General features: G+C 46.9%; 1 protein-coding gene across 5 annotated transcripts in view; it reads right to left on the bottom strand.

Annotated features, from left to right (window-relative positions):
• Positions 1–25,276, bottom strand: part of NTRK3 (neurotrophic receptor tyrosine kinase 3) — a 311,454-nt gene that overhangs the window by 192,367 nt on the left and 93,811 nt on the right. For all 5 annotated transcript variants that reach the window (XM_077827898.1, XM_077827899.1, XM_077827900.1 and 2 more), the window contains exons 4-8: positions 23,950–24,018; positions 11,785–11,942; positions 10,334–10,476; positions 9,493–9,634; positions 6,168–6,464 (exon numbers count right to left, since the gene is read on the bottom strand). In XM_077827898.1, coding sequence (XP_077684024.1) covers positions 6,168–6,464; positions 9,493–9,634; positions 10,334–10,476; positions 11,785–11,942; positions 23,950–24,018 — 809 coding nt within the window. The remainder of the gene's footprint in view (positions 1–6,167; positions 6,465–9,492; positions 9,635–10,333; positions 10,477–11,784; positions 11,943–23,949; positions 24,019–25,276) is intronic.

The raw sequence follows: 25,276 nt of genomic DNA, 5'->3' as shown, positions 1-25,276 counted from the left end.
GACAATGAAGACAGCCAGACTTCAGAGACCTAAGAGGATAGAGGATGACTCGCAGGAGACTACAAGTGAGAACAGAAGACTTGCAGCCAGAAAGAACAGAAGGGGGAAGGCTGGAGAATTGCAACACCATCAGAAGAGGCAGATCTACGAGATTGGGGACTCCCCTACTAAGAAGGACAGAAAGACCTGTCACCACAGCTGATCCGGAGAACAGAAGGGTGTGTTGTCTGCCGTGAGATAAGAGACAGGATGTGGACCTGAGATGGAAGAGGATCCTAATGGGAGCTGGAAAGAATCCACTGATTGTCCTTCATGTTGGAACAAATGATATTGCTAGATTCTCACTGGGACACAACAAGGAAAACTGACAGGCTGGAGAAGACACTTAAAGAAATGGAGGCTCAGGTGACCCTCAGGGGGATTCTACCTGTCTGTAGAGGAGGAGGGCAAAGGCAAGACAAGATTATGATGATGAACAGATGGTTCAGACAATGGTGCTATAAGGAGGGCTTTGGGATGTTCAACCAGTGGGAGGTATTCACAGACAGAGGACTGTTCTCATGGGATGGACTCCACCTGAGTAGAGAGGGAAATATGCTTCTGGGACGGAGGTTGGCACAACTGATTAAAAGAGCTTTAAACCAGGAACATGGGGGAAATGGTTTGGAGCTCATGTAATCTCTGCATCTGATTCTAATATTGAGTGGGAGGAAAACCAAGTAATAGAGCAATGAAGAAAGGAATAAAAGAGGGTAAGAAAATGTACAACAACAAGAGGAAAGACAGGGCTAAATCACTGGGAGTAACAGTCAGGTATACTGGCAGTAAAATGACTGTACCTAATCCAGCGAGGAATTTGGGCAAAACCAAGCAGAAACAACTAAGATGTCTGTGAATCAGCGCAAGGAACCTGGGTAACAAAATGGAGGAACTAGAACTACCAGTGCAAGAAGTGAAACTAGATATTATAAGGTGAATGGAAACCTGGTGAAACAGTAACCATGACTTCAATCCAGGGGTTGGAGGGTATGTGCTGTTCAGAAAAGACAGAAATAAAGGTAAAGGTGGTATTAATAATGGGGAAGACTGTAAAGAAATTAGAAGTGATGGAATGCATAAAACTGAATCTGTTTGGGTCAAAATCTCTTTGGGGAAGAAAGGTAACAGAGGTTCCACTGGGATAGTGCTTGGGCCTGCTATAGACACCCAGGATCTGATTTGGATATGGAGAGAGACCTCTAATATTTTTAATAAAATAAACACTACTGGGAATTGTGTGATTATGAGAGATTTTCATTTCCCAGATTTAGACTGGAAGACAAGTGTGTAAATGGTAGGGCCCAGATATTCCTGGACGTGATAGTCAACAGATTTCTTCACCAGATAGTCACTGAACCTACAAGATGTGATGCTATTTTAGATTTAGTATTGGTAAGTAGCATGGACTTCATAGGACTCCTGGTTGTAGAGGACAACCTTGATTCGAGTGATCATGAATTAATTCAGTTTAGACTAAACTGAAGGATAAACAGAAATAGGTCTGTAACTATCCTTGTTTTCAAAAGGGCACACTTTAAAAAGTAAAGGAAATAACTAAGGGAAGTGGATTGGATTGAAGAATTTAAGGATCTTAATGTGGAAGAGGCTTGGAATTACTTTGAGTAAGGGGGAAAAAATTGTAGGGAAGGATAGCAGACCTAACTGGATGAACAAGCATCTCAAACAGGTTATTAAGAAGAGAAAACCTACAAGGAATGGAAGAAGTGATGGACACAAAGGAGAGTTACTTCTTGAAAGTCGGAAAGTGTAGGGAGAAAAGTGAGAACTGCCAAAAGCTTAGCAGAGTTGAACTTTGCAAAGGAAATTAAAAGCAATAGTAAAAGATTCTTTTTTTTTAAGAAAACAAGGAAAGAAGTGAGACCGCTAAGCACTGAGGATGGGTTGCAGATTAAAGATCATAAAGGTATGGCCCAACACCTAAGCAAATAATTTGCCTCCGTTTTTAATAGGGATAATGAGGAGCTTGAGGCAAGGTACCAATGGAAACCAGTGGCAAGGTACCAATGGAACAAGGATATGGAAGTAGAAATTAGATGGAAGCCAAACTCAGACAGCTTAATGGGACCAAATTGGGGGGCCCAGATAATCTCCATCCAAGAATACTAAAGGAACTGGTATATCAAATTGCAAGGATTTTTAATGAATCTGTCAACTCAGGGGTTGTACCTTATGACTGGAGAATTGAAAATATAGTACCTATATTTAAGAAATGAAAGAAAGGGATCTGGGAAACTACAGGCTTGTTAGTTTGACCTCAGTTGTATGGAAGGTCTTAGGACAAATTATGAAAGAGAGAGTAGTTAAGGACATAGAGGTCAACAGTAATTGGGATAAAATACAACACTGGCTTTACAAAAGGTAGATCATCCCAGACCAACCTAATCTCTTTCTTTGAGAAGATAACCAATTTTCTAGACAAAGGAAATGCAGTAGATCTAATCTACTTGCATTTCAGTAAAGCATTTGATACAGTTCCACATGGTTAGATCAGTAGATTAGTCAAATTATTAGTTAAATTGAAGATGATGAGAATTAATAAGAGAATTGAAATGTGGGTAAGAAACTGGATAATGAGGAGACAACAATGGGTCATGCTGTCAGGCTGACGGGAGGTTACTAGTGGAGTTTCTCAAGGGTCAATCTTGGGACCAATCTTATTTAACATTTTCATTAATGACCGTGGTACAAAAAGTGTGAGTGTGCTAATAAAATTTGTGCATGACGCTAAGTTGGGAGATATTGCCAATATGGAGGAGGACCAGATCATCATACAAGAAGATTTTGATGACCTTGAAAACTGGAATAATAGAAATTGGATGAAATTTAACAGTACAAAGTGAATTTCAGGACTAACAAGAAGAATTTTTGCTGTAAGATGGAGATGTATCAGTTGGAAGTGACAGAGGAGGAGAAAGATGTGGCTGTGTTGGTCAATCACAGGATGACTATGAGCCACCACTGTGATCCCGCCATGAAAAAGGCTAATTGCAATTCTAGGATGCATCAGCCAACGTATTTCCAGATAGGAAAGTGTTATTACCATAATACAGGGCATTGGTGAGACCCCATCTGGAACACTGTGTGCAATTCTGGTCTCCAATGTTTAAGAAAGATTAATTTAAACTGGAACAGATGCAGAGAAGGGCTACTAGGATGATCAGAGCAATGAAGACCCTACCTTAAGAGAGGAGACTTAAGGAGCTTGGCTTGTTTAACCTAACAAAACAAAGAATGAGGGGTGATACGATTGCTCTCTATAAATACATCAGAGGGAAAAATGCCACAGAGGGAGAGGAGTTATTTAAATTAAGGGCCAATGCTGGCAAAAGAACAAATGAATATAAACTGGCCATCAACAAGTTTAGGCTTGAAACTATACAAAAGTTTCAAACCATCAGAGGAGTGAAGTTCTGGAACAGCCTTCCAAGGGAAGCAGTGGGGCCAAAAAACCCTAACCTATTTTAAGACTGAGTTTGATAAGTTTATGAAGGGGGTGGCACAGTGAGATTGCCTACAGTGGTATATAGCCCATCCACAACTGCGATTAGAAAATATCTCCAATGTCCAGAGATAGGACAGTAGTTGGGAAGGGCTATGACAATTCTTTCCCAGGTGTCTGCCTGGCAGGTCTCGCCTACATGCTCAGGGTCTGGTTGCCATATTTGGGGTCAGGACAGAATTTTCCCCCAGGTCAGATTGGCAGAGACCTTGGGATTGTTTTGCCTTTCTTAGCAGCTTTGGACATGGGTCACTTGCTGGTTTGAACTAGAGTAAATGGTGGATTCTCTGTAACTTGAAGTCTTTAAATCAAACTCTGAGGACTGCAGTAACCCACCCAGAGGTTAGCGGTCTATTTCAGGAATCGGTGGGTGAGGTTCTGTGGCCTGCAATGTGCAGGTCAGACTAAATGATCACGATGGTCCCATCTGGCCTTAAAGTGTATGAATCTATGAGACTCTAAACTTTAATTTTAAGAAATTCTGGTCCTGGCAGGTTGCAGCGAAAACCTCCCCAGTGTAACTAGCAGCAGTAATGAGGTGTGTTGAATGTACAGCTCCTCACGTTTTCTAGAAAAACCAACTTTCAAATGCAAGACTGTACATTTCAGATGCACTGAATGTAAAGGTCAGTTTTGGCAATGTCCGAACCAGTGATCTTCAAGAAAAGTAAATCATGTACTGATTACATCATGGGCAGGGGGCTGCCACAGTGAGAAAGATTCTGGGACACAGGCTCATGGGAGGAAAAAAAGGGATGGGTTTGTAGTGGCAGGTAGAAAAAGGCAGCGAACCTTTGGATTAGGTCTATCTATAGTCTTTTCTTTTCCAGTACCTTCTATACAAGGATTTCAAAACACTTAAACATTAGCTTATTCTCTCAACATGGTGGCAAGACTGGAATGAATTTTTAGTGTCAGCTCTTTGGAGCAGCAGACCTGCTTCCTGTTACCTTTGGAAAGTGCCTAGCACATTGCAGATGCATCAGAAACAAAATGTTGTTATCCCCATCCTGCAGACAGGGGAACTGAATCACAGAAATGGGAAGCGACAGAGGTGAGAACATAACCTGACCTATCTCCTGACCCCCACCCCATGTGCCAGAAACACAGACTGCCCTTCCTCCCAGATAGCAGAAAGCCTACACAGATTAAGGAGCTAGACAGATGATCATCCTTGAATCTTGAATATAATTTTGCCACTCCTTTCTGTATCTGTTCATGTCTTTAGACTGGTCAGCTCTTCAAGGCAGAGATTTTGGCTTCCATTTACTATATCGGACCGCCCGGAAAGCTCTGTGCGCATTGACGGCATGATATAAATAATAAATGACAATACCATTGGTATTGCTCTATATATAGCAAGTGCCCGATTTTGCTCCGTTTTCTAGGGGCTGCAGGAGCCACGCTGCCCACTTTCTCACGGCATCACTCCTGAAGGCAACAGTATGCACCACTCTGTTAACTCCAGGGTGCCTGATCTGGTGCTGCAAAAACAGAAGGCAGTGCAAGAGCCCTCCCACGCTTTCACTGCAGGACAGCCACCACAATCCTCTCTACTGCACGCCTTATAACAAGAGCTTCCCCTGCTTCATTTTCCCTTCTACAATTTCACCACTCACCGCCCAGTGACACAGGGAGGAATTTAAAATCATTTACTGAGAGTGCCTGACAAATAGTTAATGCCGAGGGACTGGGGGGGTATTTACCATTTTTGTGGGGGCTGTTGCACCAAAATGATGTCTGACAGATTTCTTTTTAATGAAATATATAGAATCCTGAGGACATTCCATCTAGATCACAGCCATTTTATAGACAAAGTAAAACAAGATCACCAAGTCCCTCAAAAGGGCTTTCCTCCACACACAGCCACTACCCCAGTTATATGCCCCAAAAGAATATTCGGTGTCAAAAGAGTGGGAGTCCACTTTAAGGGGCGTCAGAGGTAACCCCCCATGATACACTGCAGGCCCTAAGCCCTTCTCTCACGGATAGGTCATGGAGCAAGAACCACCACAAACACTGCAGAATGCAAAGGCAAAAACCAGTCACTCATTTCCTTTTCTGTCAAATTTTCACCCTTTTTTCCCTTAAGATGCTGATGAAGATTCCTGTCAAAGAAGAAAGTGGGGTCCCCTGGCATCATATGGCATGGGTTGGGCAAACTTCACAAGCTAATTGGGCCATGCCTGGTCTGTACATGGCTGATCAGACCCAAGTGTCCCATCGTGATGTTGTGTTGTTGTTCAAGCCACCATATTTCTGAGGAGACTTGACACAAAGGCCATGATCATTCAAAGCCACCAAAAACGTCATGGCACCTTTCTGCACCAATAGGTATGTTAGCTCTTACGTCATGGTCAGTTTGGATAATTACATCCTCCCTCCCTAAAATCCCCTTAGATTTCAACTGGATACACAACTCTTTTTCACACCCATGTCTAGACTCTTGTGAAATGTTGCTCAATGCTGGTAAACAGTTATATTGTGCACCAGAGGGGACTGTATTTTAATGTGAGGTTCAATGATCCTGGTGCATAGCTTGTATAGCAGCCTGTTAAGTGCTCCAGGATGCAAGGCACTACAGAAACATAAGCTGTGACTCTCTCACCTGGAAAGGGCTTCTCGAGGAAGTGCCCTTTGATGGTCTGGTTGGCTGTCCCCAGCTGGTTAGTGGCCACGAGGGTGTAGTTGCCATTGTTGTAGTGAGTGGGCTTGTTGAAGAGTAGACAGCCCTCAGACACTTCACCCTGCTGGTAGAACTCCATGCGGATGATCTCAGTCTCCCTGAGGACCTGACCATTGTGCAGCCAGTGAAGGCTGGGCACCGGGTTCCCATGCACCACAAACTCAATGCAGTGCTCCAGACGTAGCTCTGGCTCTTCCAGGCTCTGAATGCGTGGCGGATCTAGCATAGAGAAACACAATGCAAATTTGTGGGACTCAAGACCCAAGTAACCTCACATGTTCCAGGCAATGATGATTACCTCATCTCCCAGCAGCCAGCCACCAAAGCGCACTCGAACAGCTAGAGGAACCTTCCATCCCATGGCTGAATTTGCTGTGTGTGCATGCTACGCTCTACTACAGCTGCAATGTCGTCAGCAGCCTTACCAGGTGAGCTGGAATGGAGCCTTGCCCAAAGGAGCCAAGCCTGGTTTTGGCAGTAGGAGATGACCTGCTGTCATTTAAGAGTTTCTTCCCTTCCCTCTGGGCTTGATGACACGAAATCAACTAAGCTTGTCTCAGCTGGGAGTTGCTCTCAGAGCATTTCATAGCACTCACATCACACTGATGCAAGGCCTTTCCCAGCACATGTTTAAGGGTTGTTCACATTCATTTTAGTGGGCATGTAACGAGCAGTGCAGGATAGAGGGACATTCAGTCTCGACAGTCAAAATCCCCAATAAAGAAACAAGTAATCAGGCTCCACCCTGCCCTGGATAATGGATACATAATAGAAATGAAAAATGTCTTTCCCCTCAGCACTGAGGGTGTCCCCTGGAACCCCTTACTTTGCATCCCCACTCCTCCTCACCCCACCAGTTTAATTCCTAAACGGCCCTGCTTCACCGCAGCCTTTTCTCTGGTGTGGAGGACCGAATGGGGTCATGCGGAACATCAGCCTGGAGGGGCACCACTGAGCCACTTTAGCCTCTGTAAACTACAAGCACGGCTAGCTCTGTAGGTCTGGGAAACAAGGTCTGAGATCAGATCTTGGATTTGGACCCCTGCTGACCAGCCCGAATTAAGTTTGTAGCTGTCCACTTAGCGTGCATATTGTTGTATTCCCCTCCCCACACAATGTCAATGGAGCAGCCTGCTCATGTTATGTAGGCTTTTCTAGTGCATTGTTATTAATTACACACATGTCTACAAGGTGCCCCTTGGGGCTCTCTGGTCACATTCAGTAGTTTAGGAATTCTCAGCCATTCAAGCAAACATCCCTCAGGGTTTCTGAATGGCTGCATGTCCTTGGAGGCTTTGATTGGTTGAATATCCTCCAGGATTGTTACAATTAAAGGACGTGTAGCAGGACAGGGATTGAAGCTGGGAGCTCACCTCCATTTAATACATATGCATGGTACCCTCTCCTGAGAGGCCTCTGAACTGAGGATACCCACGCCTCAAGAATTCAAACTCCGCTCCACCATCGCTGATGAAAACTTAATTACAGCATCACATGTAAGGCCCCAAACACTGAGGCCACAGGGCATGACCAAAGATGGCCCACTACTGTAGGGCAAGGATCAGAACTTCATAAGACAAAGGCCTTCTATTCTTTCCTAAGCACTCTTCTTTCCCTCACCCCATGCTGAGGGCTGGGGTCACGCCCACAGGCAGCCCCTAACTAACAGGAAAGATCCATCAACTTTCCCCTCTGTTTTTTCTAAAGAGTTTCATGTTGTGAAAATGGAGAAACAGCAATGCCAAAGAGAGAGAGGTAGAGCTCGGAGGAGACACCCAAGATTCCGCATTCACAACTCAGGCGATACACCTCAATCGTGATCCACGGCTGCTAACCCAGTGATCGTGCAGAGTCCCACCCAGCATGTTTCACCTGTAAGCCTAGGTCGGAATTTAGTTCCCTATATCTCTGGGTGAATGACTAGGTAGGGTGGCCAGACAGCAAGTGTGAAAAATCGGGACAGGAGGTGGGGATAATAGGAGCCTATATAAGAAAAAGACCCAAAAATCGGGACTGTCCCTATAAAATCGGGACATCTGGTCACCCTATGACTAGGAGGGTACCAAAGCAATTAGTCACCATTACACCAAAATATCAGCTCTTTTCAGAATGATTACATTAGAGCAAGTATGGTACAAACTGGTACTGGCTTGCAGGATTCTGGGCATGTAAATTAACATCAACATGGTGGCACTTAAAGGGTTTGGACGGCATACCTGTCTCCTCCCAGCTGATCAGATCTGGAACTGTATTAATTTAGGCAACCAAAGCCCCCCCAAACCATCCAAACACACCAAAATTATTTATTTTGGGGGAGACCAGAGAATGACGTACTTTTTATTCTCCTTCCAATATTCTATTGTCTTCAGTTCTGCCTCATTGCTACAAGTGCCCAATGGTGCCCGTGCTGCATGGGATAACGGGGCATAATTCTCCAGTTTACACAGGTACCAGCGGGGGTTAGGGATGTGGGATTTTCAAACCACAGATTAAGGGCAAATGTTATGGACACAGCAACACATGGTAAGTCCCAGTTGCCTGAGGCGGCAAAGCTGCGTAAACTCCTGTTAAGGTCTGGTTTTTATTAAGTTATATTAGAAAGCACATGAAAGTTTAGCTCTCTACAGCCTGTAAGTAAATGGTTTTAAACCTTGCTTTGCACATGTTTACACAGTGTTCACTGATTAACCTGGTAGAAACAGATCTGGGATGAAATCCTGACTCCATTATAGTCAATGGCAAAACTTCCATTGATTTCAGTGAGGCTAGGGGATGAGTGACTCAGAAAGTTTTAGCCCCAGCTGGGCATTTCCTCACCCCACTGGATTTCCCAGTGGTGCTTTGTGAATGCAAGTAGCCACCTGAACGTGCCAGTGAGGCATGCAGACATGTGGCGCAGCCGTTCAGCCCAGCAGGGGCTCACCACACATGTGCAAGTGTGGGACTGACACACCCACACTGGGAGTACGCCCGTTTCTGCAGGCAAGCTAAAATGGAGAGAAGCTGGAGGACAAAGTAATTGGCCCATAATGAAAGCTCCTTTTACACGTAGTCCTAGGACTGGTCCCTGCCTCAGTCTCCTGCAGCAACTCTGACTTCGTGTCCTCACCCTCAACAGCAGCAAATCAAGATGAGCACAGCATAGCTTGGTGACGCACAATTCCCGACGGGAGACACATTCAAATAGTTCCCACGCTCACCCTCCCACCAGCCCATGTATGGCCAGCGTCTCCCTGCCTCTACTTACAGTAGACCGTGAGCAGCACACTGGCATTGGTCATTCCCACCACGTTCTCAGCAATACATGTCAGGAGGAAACCGTTATCCTCACTGGTGACATTCACCAGGGTCAAATTGATGGCATGAACGTTAGTCCAGTTGAGGTTCGTCTGCAAATCCCCAAAAAAACCAATAAGGACAAACCCAACAAATGATGCCGGCCTGCCCACCTCCCGGGCCCAGGACCAGAGGATCCCAACTCCTGTATAAAATGCCATGGTCTCTAACAACCATGGCCAGGCAGGATTTCAGTTTCACAGCTCACCCTGTCCATGGCACCACGAGCACCACAGTGCACCCACGCACTTAGTCCAAAGAGGTTATAACCACAGCTTCTGAAACAGTGCTAAACAGGGTATGCCCCTGCCTCCACTTGCAGTTAAACCACGTTCAGCTGCACCTATTGTTGATACACCATTGTCAGCAACGGATAATTTTGCTAGTGGAGACGGGCTAACATGCAACCAAGGGAGCACTAAAGGTGTGAAACGATCAGCCCGCAGGAAGAGCTGTTTTGCTGCCTAGAGTCAATATCTGCACTCTACCCGCCAATACTCTGCCAACCCAGGGTTCCTAATCTGACTCTGGTGTGGACTATATAATCCATTTCAAACAATCAATGCATTTCACTTCTCTCCTGTGGTGATCAACACTCATCCAGCCCTATTAAAATGGAATACACAGGAAACAAAGACCCGGAAAATTCCCCGGGCCAGCACCCCAACTGCTGTGTTGTGTGTTAACACCCTGGTGATGGACCTTGGCAAGGGCAGTAAATGCCCAGCCACCCAAGCCCCTTGGCCTCCTACCTGATGAGTAGTGATGGAATGCAGATCGGCAACTGTCCAGTCTACATCAGGCAGCGGCGAGCCTGAGCCATTGCACGTGATCACCGCATTCTCGCCTTCCCGCACAGTCAGGTTAATGTGGCTGACGCTGATCTCGGGCAGATCTAAGGGAGTCAAACACCAGGACACTTAGGGCACCCTGGCCAGCCAAGACATACGGTACAGGATTGGATTCTGATCCCCATGAGCTCCGTCTCCCAAGCAGGCTTCACCTTACAGCAAAGAAGCCTGCACTGTCCTGTGCTTCCGAATGAAGGAAGGGGAGGGGGAAGTACAGGAGGTGGCAAGTAGCTTGGCTGTCTCATATTGGAAGGAATGAGTGACATGGGGGACATCACCAGGTGGATGGATGGATCTTCTCTGTGCTTTGCAATTCTGACATTGCACACAAGTCAGGAAGTTCTGTCCAAGTGCTAGTTGCCTTCCAAACCTATGTCCCTTCTCCCCTTTCCCCCAAGCCCCTGGCACCTGTGTCCGTGCAGAGGTCTGGGAGGAATAAAGCCGCTTCTAAGGAATCACTGGCAAGAGATCCAGCCTGAGCTAGGACAGGGCACAGAGCTCCTGGCACTTAAGGAGAAGAGAGAGAGTTTCTCTCTAATTGATAACAATCAAGAGAAGATGACCAGGGATGTGTCCTCATATTAAAAACATCTCTGCTAATGAAAGACGCCCCGGCTCTTCCCTCCAAGGCGCCAAAGAAATACTGATTTATAGTGGCTTTGACTTACTCCTCTGTCCTGCTGAGCCACCCAGGCACCAAGCGGTCACACAGAGTGCAAGAGACGGTACCAGCAGCAGTACAGAACGGAGGGTGATACACGGGAGAGTGACCGGACACAGTATGCGTAAGGGGGGCATCAAGGGCTGCAGCATGTGTAAAGAGGGCCCCGAATGAATGAGATGGGAATAGAAGGCAACGGGTCAGTGCAATGGCCTCTTTCTTATCATAGAATATCAGGGTTGGAAGGGACCTCAGGAGGTCATCTAGTCCAACCCCCTGCTCAAAGCAGGACCGATCCCCAATTAAATCATCCCAGCCAGGGCTTTGTCAAGCCTGACCTTAACCCCTAACCCCCCCATTTACATTAGTTCTTATGGGGACATTGGATTCGCTTAACATCGTTTTGCTTGAAGTCGCATTTTTCAGGAACATAACTACAACGTTAAGTGAGGAGTTACTGTATCCTAATCTCTTTCAAAAAGATCACTCTTAATTGCCTTGGTACCAGTAAGTTCGATGGGTTAATCATACTCTGTACCAAAAAACAGTACCTGGGTTTTTTTAACAATATTTCCCTGTCATTGGGTACTTCTTGTAGGACGGGCAAGGGTAGCAAGGGGCCCCTCCTGGCCTCCTCTCTCTATAGCCTTGGGAACAAGGTGAACCGGAGCACACAGAGGGCTTTCCTTACCACACTGGGTGATGTTCATCTCCTGCAGGGGAATGACAGCAGCCTCCATGTTCATGCAGTACAGCTCCTGTTTCTGCAGAGTTGCTTCACCTTTCTCCTGCCAGAGCTGAATCCAGCGGATGTCACAGCTGCAGTTAAAAAGGTTTCTTTCAAGTGTCCTAGAGAGAGAGAGAATGTGAGAAACAAGGGGTGGGGACAAATAAACAAGGTTACCATTGGTTATATGGGATCTCCACAGAAAAGCTACTAATTGTAAAAAGGCTATGTGCTGCGAGGCTAAAATGAGTCTCTATAGATCAGGAGAGATGATGGATTCCTTGGAGCAGCAAGGGGAGGAAAGGAGCATGGGGGTGCAGCGAGTTACTGCACTAGCTTTTTGGCCCTGGAAACCAAGGTTCAAATGCTATCTTGGGTCACACAAAAAACATGTTGTAAGCACTCTCAAGGCCAGACGGATATTTGGCTGGAGGGGGAGAAGGCGAGCAGATATGTTGGCAGAGCTTGAAAGGCAGAGGATGCAAGGGCTGGAATAACAAAGGATGCTGATGTTGAGAACGGAATTGCATTGGTGGAAGAATGTGTGCACATGCGTTGGACTGTAATAATACTGGGTGGAGCTAAAGGAGAATCTCTATTCGATGTTAGCCATATGGGGAAGTTGATCAGTTGTATGCACTCTCCAAACACACACACACACACACCCCAATTCAGATATCTGGGTTTCACAGGAGCCCAGACACATGAAATCCATGTAACACATCGAACACCCCAGGACTACATGGTTGTCACAGTGCTCCACCTCATTGCCACCTAGCACAACAAAGGACTGTCTCAAAGGAGCAGGCGTGACCCCATTCTCCTCAAGAAATATTTATATCTTGTGTCCTAAGACCCCAGGGCTTGTGGGGCAGGACCCTTCTGGGGGGCGTTCAGTCAGTTCAGGGCAGACCTCCAGCAGGATATGCTCACTAAAGCTGGCAGCTCTTGTCCTTAATACTGCAGCTTAGTGTAAGGAAACAACGCTGCTGGTTAACACACAGCATACCAGGCATTTTAATTGAATCAAACAGTGCTGTGCTGGGACCCATTGACCCGGCCAGGACGGAGCTCTGCCTTTAATATACTTCATTTAAAATACACTTACACATATTTTATATACAGATAATTTTATTATTATTGATTTTCCAGCCTATCAGCCATCTTGTTTACATTTCTGAAAAACCCTTGCCATTCCCTTCGGAGACGTGAGGTCACATCACATGGGGATGGAAGGCTGGCTGGAAGGATGGCCGCTGGGATAAAAAGAGGGAGCTACTTGCGGATGTAACATGGAGAAACATGGGAAAGGGCGTAACATCCTAGGGTACAATCCAGACTAGTGAGGTGCTGTGTCACCCCTGCCCTGTAACCTGGGGTGTTCTTCAGAAGGCTGGGCTACTGTAGCCTCCACCCTGGACTGCTCACAAAGAGCCTCCAGCATGTAAGTCACTCCCAGCAATGTCCATGTGTGTGCTGCAGCCAGCCAGCCACACTTTGGCTCTTTCCAGCCTCAGCTATACTGCAGGGTGACCCCAACGCACTCCCAGTCCTAGATCTTCCCCCTGAAATACATGTACTGCACTGCCCAGCATGTTCCTGGACAGTACAAATACACAAATATAAGGGAGAACTACATCATCATATTACCTTAAACAGTTATCCAGACATTTCAACTTGAATACACTGGATTAGATAAAACAGTAAAACAAGTTTATTAACAAGATAGATTTTAAGTGAGTAGAAGTAATGAGGCATAAAAGTCAGAAATGGTTACAAGAACAATAAAGATAAAATGCAACCCGTGTCTAACTTAACAACCTGTATTCGATTCAAAGCAAAGTTTTCTCCCCACATGCTTTCAGCAGTCTTATTGACCAAACTCTTTAGGTCAGGACCCCTCCTCCAGAGTCCAACTGCTGCTTCCTTCGTTTTTTCAGGTGCTGTGAACACAATGGACAGGGAGAGACAGAGGGAGTGTCTGCCCCTTCCTTTATAGTTCTGTTCCCCACTTTGAGAAGCATTTCCAGCTGGGAGCAAGATGACAGGCAGTCTGTGTGCAAGAGAACTCCATGCTATTTCTTTGCTAAGCTGTAGATTTGTACCCCTGCCTCCTTTCCTGCCAAAGAATAGCCACTTAGCATGTAATGGTCCATTAGCTGTGCTTACAGCTGGCTGTAGTGTCTGCTCGCCCTTTGTCTCCAAGGAACTGGTCTGACCGCTCCCCAGACTTAATCTGGAAAACATACTTCTCATCATGATCTAAACATGATCTTCTGTTTATAACTTCACATATAACACTATGTGCATTTTGCCATTATACTACTGATCAGCAAATTAGGAGTTTTTAAATGATACCTCATGAGGTAAACCTGGTACAAACATTATTACAATAGTGTGTAGGGTGTGAACACAGGGATATATTCTGTCACAGAGGGTCTTCAGGACTCAGGCAGAGACATGACAGGATTTCCCAACACAGACACAACCAGAAGCCAAGAGAAACCAGAAGGCATAGGAGCTGTGATGTGCAGACTCAGCCATCTGAAAATGGAAGGGTCCTTTCCAACTCTGAGGTTACGAAAGATTCAGTAATCCCAAAACACCCCCACACAGGGATTCTGCATCTTTGTACCACCACGTACCAGGGGTTGGCCAAGCCAGAGGCACTATGCCAGTACTCCTCTGGCTTCATCCATCTTGTTCTGCAAAATTTAAGTTTTAATTTTTAAAAAAGCTACATAGCCCCCACTCACACACTGGATTCTGATGGGGTGTACTGCAGGGCTGCTGAAACTCTGAGTGCAAAGAGAGATGGCAAGTTGCCCCTGTTTTCTCAAAAGATCTTGATCCTGAAACCTGGCGATGTCACATTCTATGTACACAATGTTCGATATTTTACGGCTGATCATTGTGGTAGCTCAACTTGGATGATGGGCGGCATTTCAGGTCTGTCCCTCCCTCTCCCCTCACAAGAATCTACACCCTTTAGAATAAAGGTGTCACACAAGAAAAAAAAAACAGGGACCCATCAGTAATCTAGCAGAAAAAGACTTAGGGAAGACAAACCTGCGAACAACATGACTGTCTCGTGGATTTGGGGGCACATGGCAGCCCTCACTGCATGACTTAAGCATTCTCCCCCACCACTATTATCATCGCTGGTGCCCAAAATAGGCCTTGAATTCACTTCAGCATGGCTGTAGATCTGGAGTCCTCACTCCCCTCGATACATAGGTACCTCCCATCAGTGTGACAGGATGTCGGCCATGTGCAGGGAGGGGAGGTCACATGGTGCTGGCTGAGTAGTGGGACAGCACATACGTAGGCATTCTGGTCTCTGCTAATACCAGGTTTGTTAGTGCGAGTTATGTCCTGAGACTCAGCAGAGAGGAGGGGGAGACTAGAAGAGAGCAGGAAATTCTACTTGGCTGGAAACATGGCCCTGAAATCAGGTTGCCTGTGAGAGCCGCCGCCCTCACAGCACTTCAGGGGCAGATCTGTAAGTAACAGAGTGCAGTTTTCTGGCCCATCGATAATGCATGAAGCCCCATGAATAATAAAGGAGTAGCAGACAGAAAGAATTTACCAACAGCCTGCCCCAGAGTCAGTGATGTAAGTCCCCTAATCGTGGCACCCTGGGGAGCGTTTGCACAAATTAACTCCTCTCATCGACTGGACGCGCTGAGCGCCATCAGCAGCTGGCACTTTGCCTCTCTGGGGACAGGGCTGCTTTTCAGATACATCTACTGATTCTCCTTTATTTGTGCTTTTCCCAAAAGTGCTCCTGGCATGTTGGAGACACCCGCTCCCCTTGCTTTGAACCCATGCCGCTAGGCCAGCTGATTCACAGGAGGGGAAGATACATGCTTTATGCTACAGACAGGGATTTTGACTCCCATACTGTTCTGCTCCTGCATCCACTACTCTGTCCACAGTAATTGAAACATGCTTCTTTCTGCTCACTCAACTCCATGCCAGGCCCTGTCAAGCTTCAAGGCTCATGCCTGACCATTACAAACAATGCCACTTAAAAGCACCCTTCCCTTCTGTTCTATTTTCCCACAACTACTGTAGCCCATGGACTGTCTCCTGTAATAGGTCTACAATTGCCCTAAACGCAGAACAGGGAGGTTATCTGACTCCCTTGACATGTGCCCTGCACCCTAGTGGGGTGATATAAACAACCGTTTCCCAGGAAGAAAAGGATGGTAGTTGCCCCACTCGGATACTACAGTGGTAGGATGTCTGCTGTGCTGCCAGGTGTTCCGGTTAGAACTCAGGCACCAGGCCACCCAGCATTCCAGTGTTTACCGTTAAGAAGGCAGTACTTGCTGGGAGCAGTACTCGAGATTAACAGAGCTTTCTCCCTATATGCTCAGAGGAAATAGCTCTGGTCACTGCACGGTACCTATCGGCATATGCTGACTTTTCAATGGCAACCACTGTATGTCCAGCTAGAAGGCACCCACCGGGATGCCTAACGTCACAGATACAACTTCAGGCCAGGAGACAATTCCTTTATGCCAATACTTTTATCAGGCTTTAAGAACTCAAGAGGATGGAAGAAACTGCCGGGCATATGTCACAAGAATCATAACAGGCAGGGCTGGAAGGGACCTCAAGATGTAATCAAGTCCAGCCTCTCTATGCTGAGGCAGGACCAACTACATATAGATCATCTCTGACAGGTGTTTGTCCAACCTATTCTTAAAAGCCTCCAATGATGGGGATTCCACAACCTCCCCGCAGTGAGGCCGAGTGGCCTCCCTCTGAGCAGGAGAGAGAGGGTCCACTACACTCCCCTTGGTGGGCGGAGCCTAGCCTGCCCCACCTCCCTCACTGGAAGTGGCGGGGCAGAGCCGGAAATATAAGAGGAAGGCCCTGCAGCCCAGTTGGGGCAGAATCCCAGAGAAGGATGCTCCTGCCGTACTGCCATGCCCAGGAGGGGAACCTACCCCTGACTGTCCGATAGTCACAGAAGTGAGAGACCCTGACGAGGAGTGGCCCGGACTACCGGCTGCGGTGTACCCCGAGGAGCCCAACAAGCCCCGGAAGAGAAAGGTACAAAACCCCGGGGAGGCAGGAAGTGGCCCAGGGGCAGCCACGGAGCACCCAGCTGCAGAGCCAGGTTTGGCTCAGTCGGTGTGTTGCGGCTGGATCCCCGCTGATGCAAGGGCAGCCAAACGTGCCTCTGCCAGGGCCCTGGGCTGGGACGCAGTGGAGTAGGGTGGGCCAGCATCCCCCTGCCACCTCCCCCTTCTCCGGGTGGCCGACTCCCTACACTGTGCAGGGAAGCTCCCCCTCTGAAGAAGGATCCTTCCTTACCAGCTCCCTTATACACGGAGCCACGGCCAGGCTAAAGCCATCCTAGAGACTGTTTGTTGGCTGGCAGCCTGAGCCTCCTCAAGCCCAGGCCCACACCAGCTCCATAGACTGTGATTGCCTTGCTGGCGGCCGGAGCCGTGCTCCGGCCGAAGCCAGCCCTCTGTAGCCAGTGTTTAATTGCTGGCAGCTTGAGCCTCCCCAAGCCCAGGCTAAAGCCTGGCCGTGACCGTCTGGTGCCCAGCCCTATTGTGGGGCTGGGAACTAGAGGACCTGGGGGGCCTTGCTCCACCTTGGGTGGAGACAAGGGCCCTAGACTATTCTGCAGCTTCATACCTTGGCCAGACAAGCCCGAAGGCACCTGAACGAGTGTCCTCCCTCTGAGCGGGAGAGCAAGGGTCCACCACACTCCCTTGGAAGCTTATTCCAGAATTTAACTATCCTTCTAGCTAGAAAGTTTTCCCTCAATCTCCCTCACTGCAGATTAAGCTTTCTTGTCCTTCTTTCTGTGGACATGGAGGACACATCACCCTGCTCTTTACAACAGCTCTTAACATACCTGAAGACTATTCTCAGGTTACCCCCACCCCACCAGTCTTCTTTTCTCAAGACCAAACCATCCCCAGTTTGTTTAACCTTTCCTCAGAAGTCAAGTTTTCTAATCCTTCTATCATTTTTGTTGCCATCCTCTGGACTCTCTCCAAATTGTCCACATCTTTCCTGAAGTGAGGCACCCAGAATGACAACATTAGAGATTTCAGTACCAGAATGACCAAGGGATGCATGGCCATCTCAGAAAACCAAGCTATCCTCCCTGTGAGGCTGCAACTTAGAAAGAGAAGGAGCTAATTTTCTCCACAGCTGTGATCCCTTTCCTCAGCAGCCTCTGGAAGTTAATTTCACTTAGTTGCTGCCATATGCTTAACAGCCGTATCGGAGCTACAGCAAGATCTAAAGGCTGAGGGTTCTTTCTCTAGCTGGATTCTGCATGTTTTACTCCAGGAAAGGACAAGAAGATTCAAAGGGCATTTTAGTTTATATATATATATATATATATATATATATATATATATATATATATCTTCCTACTGTATTTTCGACTCCATGCATCCGATGAAGTGGGTTTTAGCCCACGAAAGCGTATGCTCAAATAAATTTGTTAGTCTCTAAGGCGCCACAAGGACTCCTCGTTCTTTTTGCTGCTACAGACCAACACGGCTGCCACTCTGAAAACTGGGAATAAGGGCTCTAGCCGCAACAGAAAAGCCTACAATGACTTTTCCCCAAGATGGAATAGAAACGGCAAGTGTTGCGGCTGCCTGGTTCAGCCAAGCCTCCTAACCGCATCCCACAATGCAGGGCCTAGAACCTTTGGAGATTACCCCAGCAACCCTGCTCCCAGTAAAACCGATGAGCTCTGTGGGGCAGAGGCCTGAGGAGCCCCTGAATGCACTGGGATGACCAGAGTTTTAGATGTGTGATCATCTCAAAACTATTCTCTCAAGAATAACGCAGCTGTGTGGGGCACGTCGAACCCTCACAGCCTGTCCCTGGTTCCGCGAGCTCACTCTACGATTCACCAGTTAAAACAAGTACCTGCAGCAAAGTTCCTAATGGGATCTGTGCCTTCTTTCCATTGTCTGCTTTGGGCCTTATAAAATTAGGGCTGAGGTTTTGAATGCTTGCAGCTTAAAGCACTCTCCCAGGTAGGGACTCTGCCTCTGCTTTGTTGAGCCTCCAAGTGAATCAGGGTGTCCAGCAAAGAAGGAAAAATATCCGGCTTCATCATTTCAGAACCCCTGGTGGCAGAAAATGGAACGAGAAGGGGAGATTTAATCTACAGAGCGAGGCATGGTTTCTGGTTGCTGAATTAGTCCCCTGCACCCAGCAGGGAAGCCCCTCTTGTGTACAGCCAACTCCATTAGCGTGCCTGTCGGTGGCAGTAAGTCCTTGAGCAACGGACACATGTGAAATTAACTTGTGCTCATGATATTAACAGACACCCTGCTATGCCCCATTCAGCACCGTCACCTCTCACAACAGCACTATGGAAATGTTTCGCTGGGCAATAAGGCAGCTACAGATTGCTTTAGAAGGACTGGAGGCCTGGGTGAGGGAGGAGTGTCTGTAACGCCAAGGTTTTATCAAATGACAGATGCAACTGGAGCAAGGAAGGCTTGGATCTCTCACTGCCCTGAGAAGGTCAGTTTTGGGGGCACGTTTTTTACAAAACTCTCCTGAAAGGTCAGCCCTAAGCTCTCCCAGGGCATGACGGAGGAAGCCAGCAGTGACCTCTGGACAACAAGGGCTGTAAGGCCAATGTTTATGAGCCGCAGCATGTTTCTGAAGCTTGCATGAGCTCTGCACACTACAGGCTCACAAGAGCTGCACATCTTTTGGCTGGAGACCTGCCATTCAAGGTCAGTCTGAGCCTAGGAGAGTTAGGGGTTGACTCACAGCAAGCCATCCCCAGACATGGCTTTTTCCAGGAGTGGAGGAGGTATATTTCAGTATCAAACCTCTTGTTTCTCAAGTCCCTGTGGCATTGACTAAAAAGGAGTTGATCGGGACTTTCCTTTGTAGTGCACTGTATTGTATTCATACAAAGTCATCCTGCCCTAAAAGGGATCTGCCTTATGTTTGATGCCAAGAACCAGTGCCTTGGTCCCTGCGCCAGCAGGAGTGGGGAACGTGTAGAAATCATCAATAAGGGATGACCTCTTGCCAGTCCCTCTGGGGGAACTGTTGGCTAGGGAGAAGGTTGGCTCTGGCCAATGACAAAGAAGCCCTAGCATGCAAAAACCTACTCATTCCTGCAATGAGGCTGTTGGTTCCATGTGCCTAAACAGCAGACACAAACCCACTGAAGCTTGGATTTCCTCAGGAAATTCCCATATGTCAGCCAGATCTTACGGGTGGCATGGTCCTGGTGTTACTATTTCCACGCTCTCTCCTCTCCAGTGTTTGCTGTGAATGGCTTCATCAGGCCTGACATTCTCTAGCCGCTCTCCATTTCATGTCACGTCCTCCCAATCCTCCCCAAGGAGCTGTTTCTCCCTGTCACGGTTTCAGAGTAACTGCACCTGTATTGCCCCCTCCATGGTCCCTCGAGGGCTTCCAGCTGCGACCGCTCCTGTGCGGTGACCTGCATCTCACTCCCTTCTGGCTGGCGTCTTTGAGACTGTACAGCTCCCTGATCTACACAGATACCCCCAGCAAGACAGTCTCCCTAAATGGCCAGCATCTGCACTTTGCTCTCTCCCCAAGGGCAATGAGCAGTATGTGGCCAGACGCTATAAGTTAACACACAGCTCCTTTGAAATAAGCACATTTATTCTGAAAGTCAAAGTATTACAGCGGAAGCAGACAAAAACACAAGAAAAGCACCTACATGCATACTAAAAGCTTACTGGGGTCACCCCAACTCCAACATAGGGCTCTGGCAGCTGTCAGTCCTTGAACTCCCATAACTGGGTTTTCCCTGGGCTCACATCAATCGTTATATCGGAACCAGAATAAAAGCTAGGCAGATCAGCTACTTCGTTATACAGCTCAGGCCTTTGATCTTCAGTCTCTGGGAACAGGCAATCAACAGTCGATGGCCCTCTCCTCAGGGTGTAGCTCCAAAAAGTTGGGTTCTTGCAAAATCGGAGTTGTGGCATTTTTGTTAAACACTCCCCAGGGATTCCCCAGGAAAGCCATTTAACACGTATTGTCCCAAAGAGTCAAGGCTTGTCTGGCACATTTTAGTAGCGTCATTTGAACTCTTTACACTTCCCAGGTCTCCAATCTCTCACATTCCCATCATTACCTTCACTGCTTGCTCCACTTCTTTCAGCTGGACCCCTGAGGGCATCTTTACCTGCACTGACATTTCTGTCTCTTGATGCCCTGAAATGCTAACACATCATTTTTGCCTGGTTATGTTCAAGTGACAAGCCCCTCCTACCAGCTGGGGCTATCTACTCTGCCGGATATCCTCTCGGTAACCACCGCTCCATCTTTGGCCTTGAGCAGCAGCAGCTGTTGCCATTAGAAGGCCAGCTTGTCCCCATCTCATCTTCCTATATTCCTATCGCTCTGGAGGATAGCACACATCATGCGAACATGTGTTCTTGTGTCTTCTGTAATATTTCTCCTGCCTCCCCAAGGCCTTGCAGAGCTCATACGGCTCAACCTGCCTTTCTCACACTTGCTGTCTCTCTGCATCTATCTTCTCATTTCATTACCTTCTTCCTTTCAAGAGAGATTTGGCTCACCTTCAAGTTCTCAGCCAACCTCACGCTGCAGCTTTCTCTCTAGCTTCTACTAGTACTACACTGTCACCTTGTGTGGACTGTGTATTCCACCCCACTCCCAAGTCTCGTAACCCATCTTGTAGTTTGACGTGATATAAATGTCTTATACTGGCTGAGCCTCTTGGGATTTTTAAATGTTATGTTTCTCCTTGCCCATCAGTTCTTAATCTCTCCCCAGCCTGCTGGAGATTTATTCCTCATTTCACTCATCTTGCCCTCTGAGCTTTAGGGGTCAAATCTGTGTGCAATATATCTATTCAGTTCTCTCTTTCCCCCTCACTCTCTAGCAGCTTTGCATTCATGATTATTCACCCTTGTAGTTTGATTTCCACCCCTTTCAGTCTTCTCTCAACCACATCTCAAGTTCTGTAGAACCCATGCCACCCTCGTCTCTATCCCAGCAGAAGTGCTCAAAGCACACCTCCCACCAACACTGGTACTCTCACAACCAGCTAAGAAAGATTCCCCTCTCTCTTCCAGACTTCCCGGAGCAGCATCCCTGTCCTGTCCTACTGCTGACCACCAGCCCGGCCACTGTTCAGATGGATGGAGAGTGGTTGCTGAGCAGGATCCCATCTGGAAACTTCTGATGAGAGGCATCATAGTCAAAGGGCTGTGTAATCTGTTTATCTGAATTGTATGCTGATTCTGATTCAACTCAAAGGAAGTCATCCCCCACAGGCATAAACCCAACGGGTTTTTCATGTTAAGAGCCACTTTGATAGCTTGATGAGCACACACTTGGGAGTTAATACTTTCCCAGCACTAGAGGCCTGAAGCTTTATAAGGGATAGCTAACACCACACCGCTTGATAATGGCAGTGCCATTTTTCCCCTTCTTTGATCCCCAGCGACTTCATCCATGTTACTTCTCCCACCAGTCATGGCTCACTAACTCCTAGAAACCCCCCACGCAAGAGGCTCCAAAAGGAACTGAACTGTTTACACCACTTCCATTCTCCTCCTTCATATAGCTCACCTGATGGTCAGCCTATCAACCATGAGTTACCCTAATGATCATGAGTTACCCTGCTGCCACAACATGAAGCAAGCTCAACCAGGTCGAAATCCCTGTTGTAGGGCAAGAAAGAGGATTCTTGGCTATTTTTTGCTGCCCAAATATGAAGGATCCTCAGTTTCCATCATTGACGGTGTTGGCCTGATGTGGGGTTGTAGACATGGGATATACTTGAAGTGCAATATAACCAAATGGGACAGAACCATTTTAAAAACAAATTAATATTGAGAGTATTTACCCTGATCTGCAGCATACCCCATTCTAGCCCTTGACTCCAAAGATTTCTGCAAAAGTACTCCAGTCCTGATCTGCAGCACCTCGTTATCCCAGCCCTGGGCTTTCCCCCAAAACTCTGCCAATGCACCTCAGTCCTGACCTGCAGTCCCCACCCCGCCTTCCATTCATAGGCCTCTCTTGGCTAGCAACTGCTAATCTGAACTGTGCCAGATGGTGCAATGAGAACAAATGGAAACCTAAGACTAGAAGCCACTCACCTCTTTTAAACTTGAAACCTGAGCAGGACTTGGAACTCTTCTGAGCTGCAATCAGTGCAGAGATGAATTCCAAATCCAGCGTTTACCTCTGCAAGCCAGATTCCCCATCAGATGGGTATTTCTTTATTTTCTAATATTACTATTAGTATTTTTCATTTAACAATTTGACAGAAATAAAATACACTGCAGTAACAGCGGTGATAACACATTTACTCCCACTTGAGAGACTGTCATTATTCTTTCATAAGTCACTTCTAGCTTACAGCTGTATTGATCACAGGTGAGGATGAATGGGATATCCCATGATCCTCTGGGATAAATCACACATTTTTTTTTTATATCCACCTAACAACTATTTCTAAAACTCAACAAAACAGGTCACCGGGGCAGTGCTCCATTGATTTCATGTCCACTTACTCTTTAGACGCAGTAGAGCATGCTTTATCCATAATTCAGTGGGCTGCAGCCCTCAGGTAACCCAGGAGAGATACTCGCCTCTCGTCCACACAGGATCTGGCAGGTGCCTTGGTTACTCAAGAGCCAGGGAGTCACCCACCATTACAGCCACCATCGACTACGAAACGCACCCCTCCACACTGGATGACCCTTGCCATACAACCAACCACAGCCGGCAAATGAATGGGAGTGGAGGACTCTTCCCATCTCACAGGGTCTGGTCCTTACAGAGGTCCCCTCAAAATCTGGCCTTGCATTTAGCCAAACCATTATAAGCCCAGAAATGGCTTTATCATCAGCCCCGAACGTCAATTCACAAGATGTTATGAAGTTAACAGAGAAGCAGCTGGCCTCTGGAGCGTCCATGCACAGGAACCCCTTCCAGAATTCACTCTGCCCTCTGGGATTTTAGATAATTATTCACACTCATACATCACAGGTTTCAAAACTGATCTTTTTTTTGGGGGGTGGGGGGACTTTCTGTACCTCTCCCCCACCTCCCCCCACTCCCAGGAGATCCCTCCAGGATGGAACTTACAGTTCAGAAAGTCTCAGTGTCTGGAAGAGTTGCCATGACAGTGTGGTAAGCCGGTTATCGGAGAGGTTTCTGAAAATTAACAAGAGAAAGAATTCATGGTGAATAATTCCCTCTGCACCAGACCCTACGGGGTTCCTCAGAGCTCAGAATTTTCCTCTACAATTTACAGCTACAGGAAGGCTGTACAGTCATCTAAGGCCCCAACTTAAGGTTTAGTAAAAATATTTTAATGTTTAAAATATTTTAATGTTTTAATTTTAATTTAAATATTGAATGTGGATAGAAGACTTCCTTTCCTTTTTGTGAAAACAGTCCATATTCTGTTGCAGAGTGAAAAAGACAAACAGAACAATTCCCTGCAACCATACCTGAGAACCGGAGAGGGAACCAGCTACAAACAGAAAGGAAAACTGATCAGCCCGGTTTCACTCTCCAAACTCGAGTGAAATACAAGAGATAAACAAACTGCATGGTATGAAATAAATGCTAATCTTTAGAATTATTTCAGCTGTGATAGTCTAAAGTGTTAACAGTAACACAGAGAAGGGAAATTTTAAAATAGGATTTGTATATTTGTTTTCCCATTAGGCTCTGCGTCATTCACACCAAAAGGGACTACTGCTGTAGCAACTAGGAGCAACCACATCCTAGCACCACTCCACCCAAAACTACAGAAATGCGACCTCTTCTGTCTCTGGGAACATTTTACAAACCAGTGCCCACATCTACTGAGTCAAGTAAAAGAAGGAGAGAGACAAAAAGAGCTGGAGATGGGAAAGAGAGCAAACAGGGGTCAAAGACTAGCTCAGAGAGGACAGAGGCAGAGTATGAGAGAGAGAGAGAGAAAGACACACACACACACACACAGAAGGGTTACCTGTATTTTATTATGGGTTCATTTTAAGATGACAGGAAAAACAAAGAACCTAAATTTTGTAAAAGGCTAAATGTTCAATGGATCTTCAACCCATGCTCAAAAAAAAAAAACAATGGTTACTAACCTTCCATAACTTGTTCTTTGAGATGTGCTGCTCATGTCCATTCCATGTTAGGTGAGCATGTGCGCCCCTGTGCCCGGCTAACAGAGATTTTTGCCTTAGTGGTATCCGTAGGGCCGGCTCTGGCGCCCTCTGGAGCCCCGTGCTCATGCGCTGGTATATGAGGCGCTGCCAGCCCTATGCCCTCTCAGTTCCTTCTTGCTGTCAACTCCAACTCGTGGAATGGACATGAGCAACAAACCTCAAAGAACAACCGCTACGGAAGGCTAGTAACCATTTTTTCTTCTTTGAGTGCTTGCTCATGGTGATTCCATGTTACGTGACTCCCA

The sequence above is a fragment of the Eretmochelys imbricata genome, chromosome 10, assembly GCF_965152235.1.
Source record: "Eretmochelys imbricata isolate rEreImb1 chromosome 10, rEreImb1.hap1, whole genome shotgun sequence".
Taxonomy (NCBI): Eukaryota; Metazoa; Chordata; order Testudines; family Cheloniidae; genus Eretmochelys; species Eretmochelys imbricata.
Note: the sequence above shows the minus strand (reverse complement) of the source record. Positions and strands in the feature narration are given on the sequence as shown.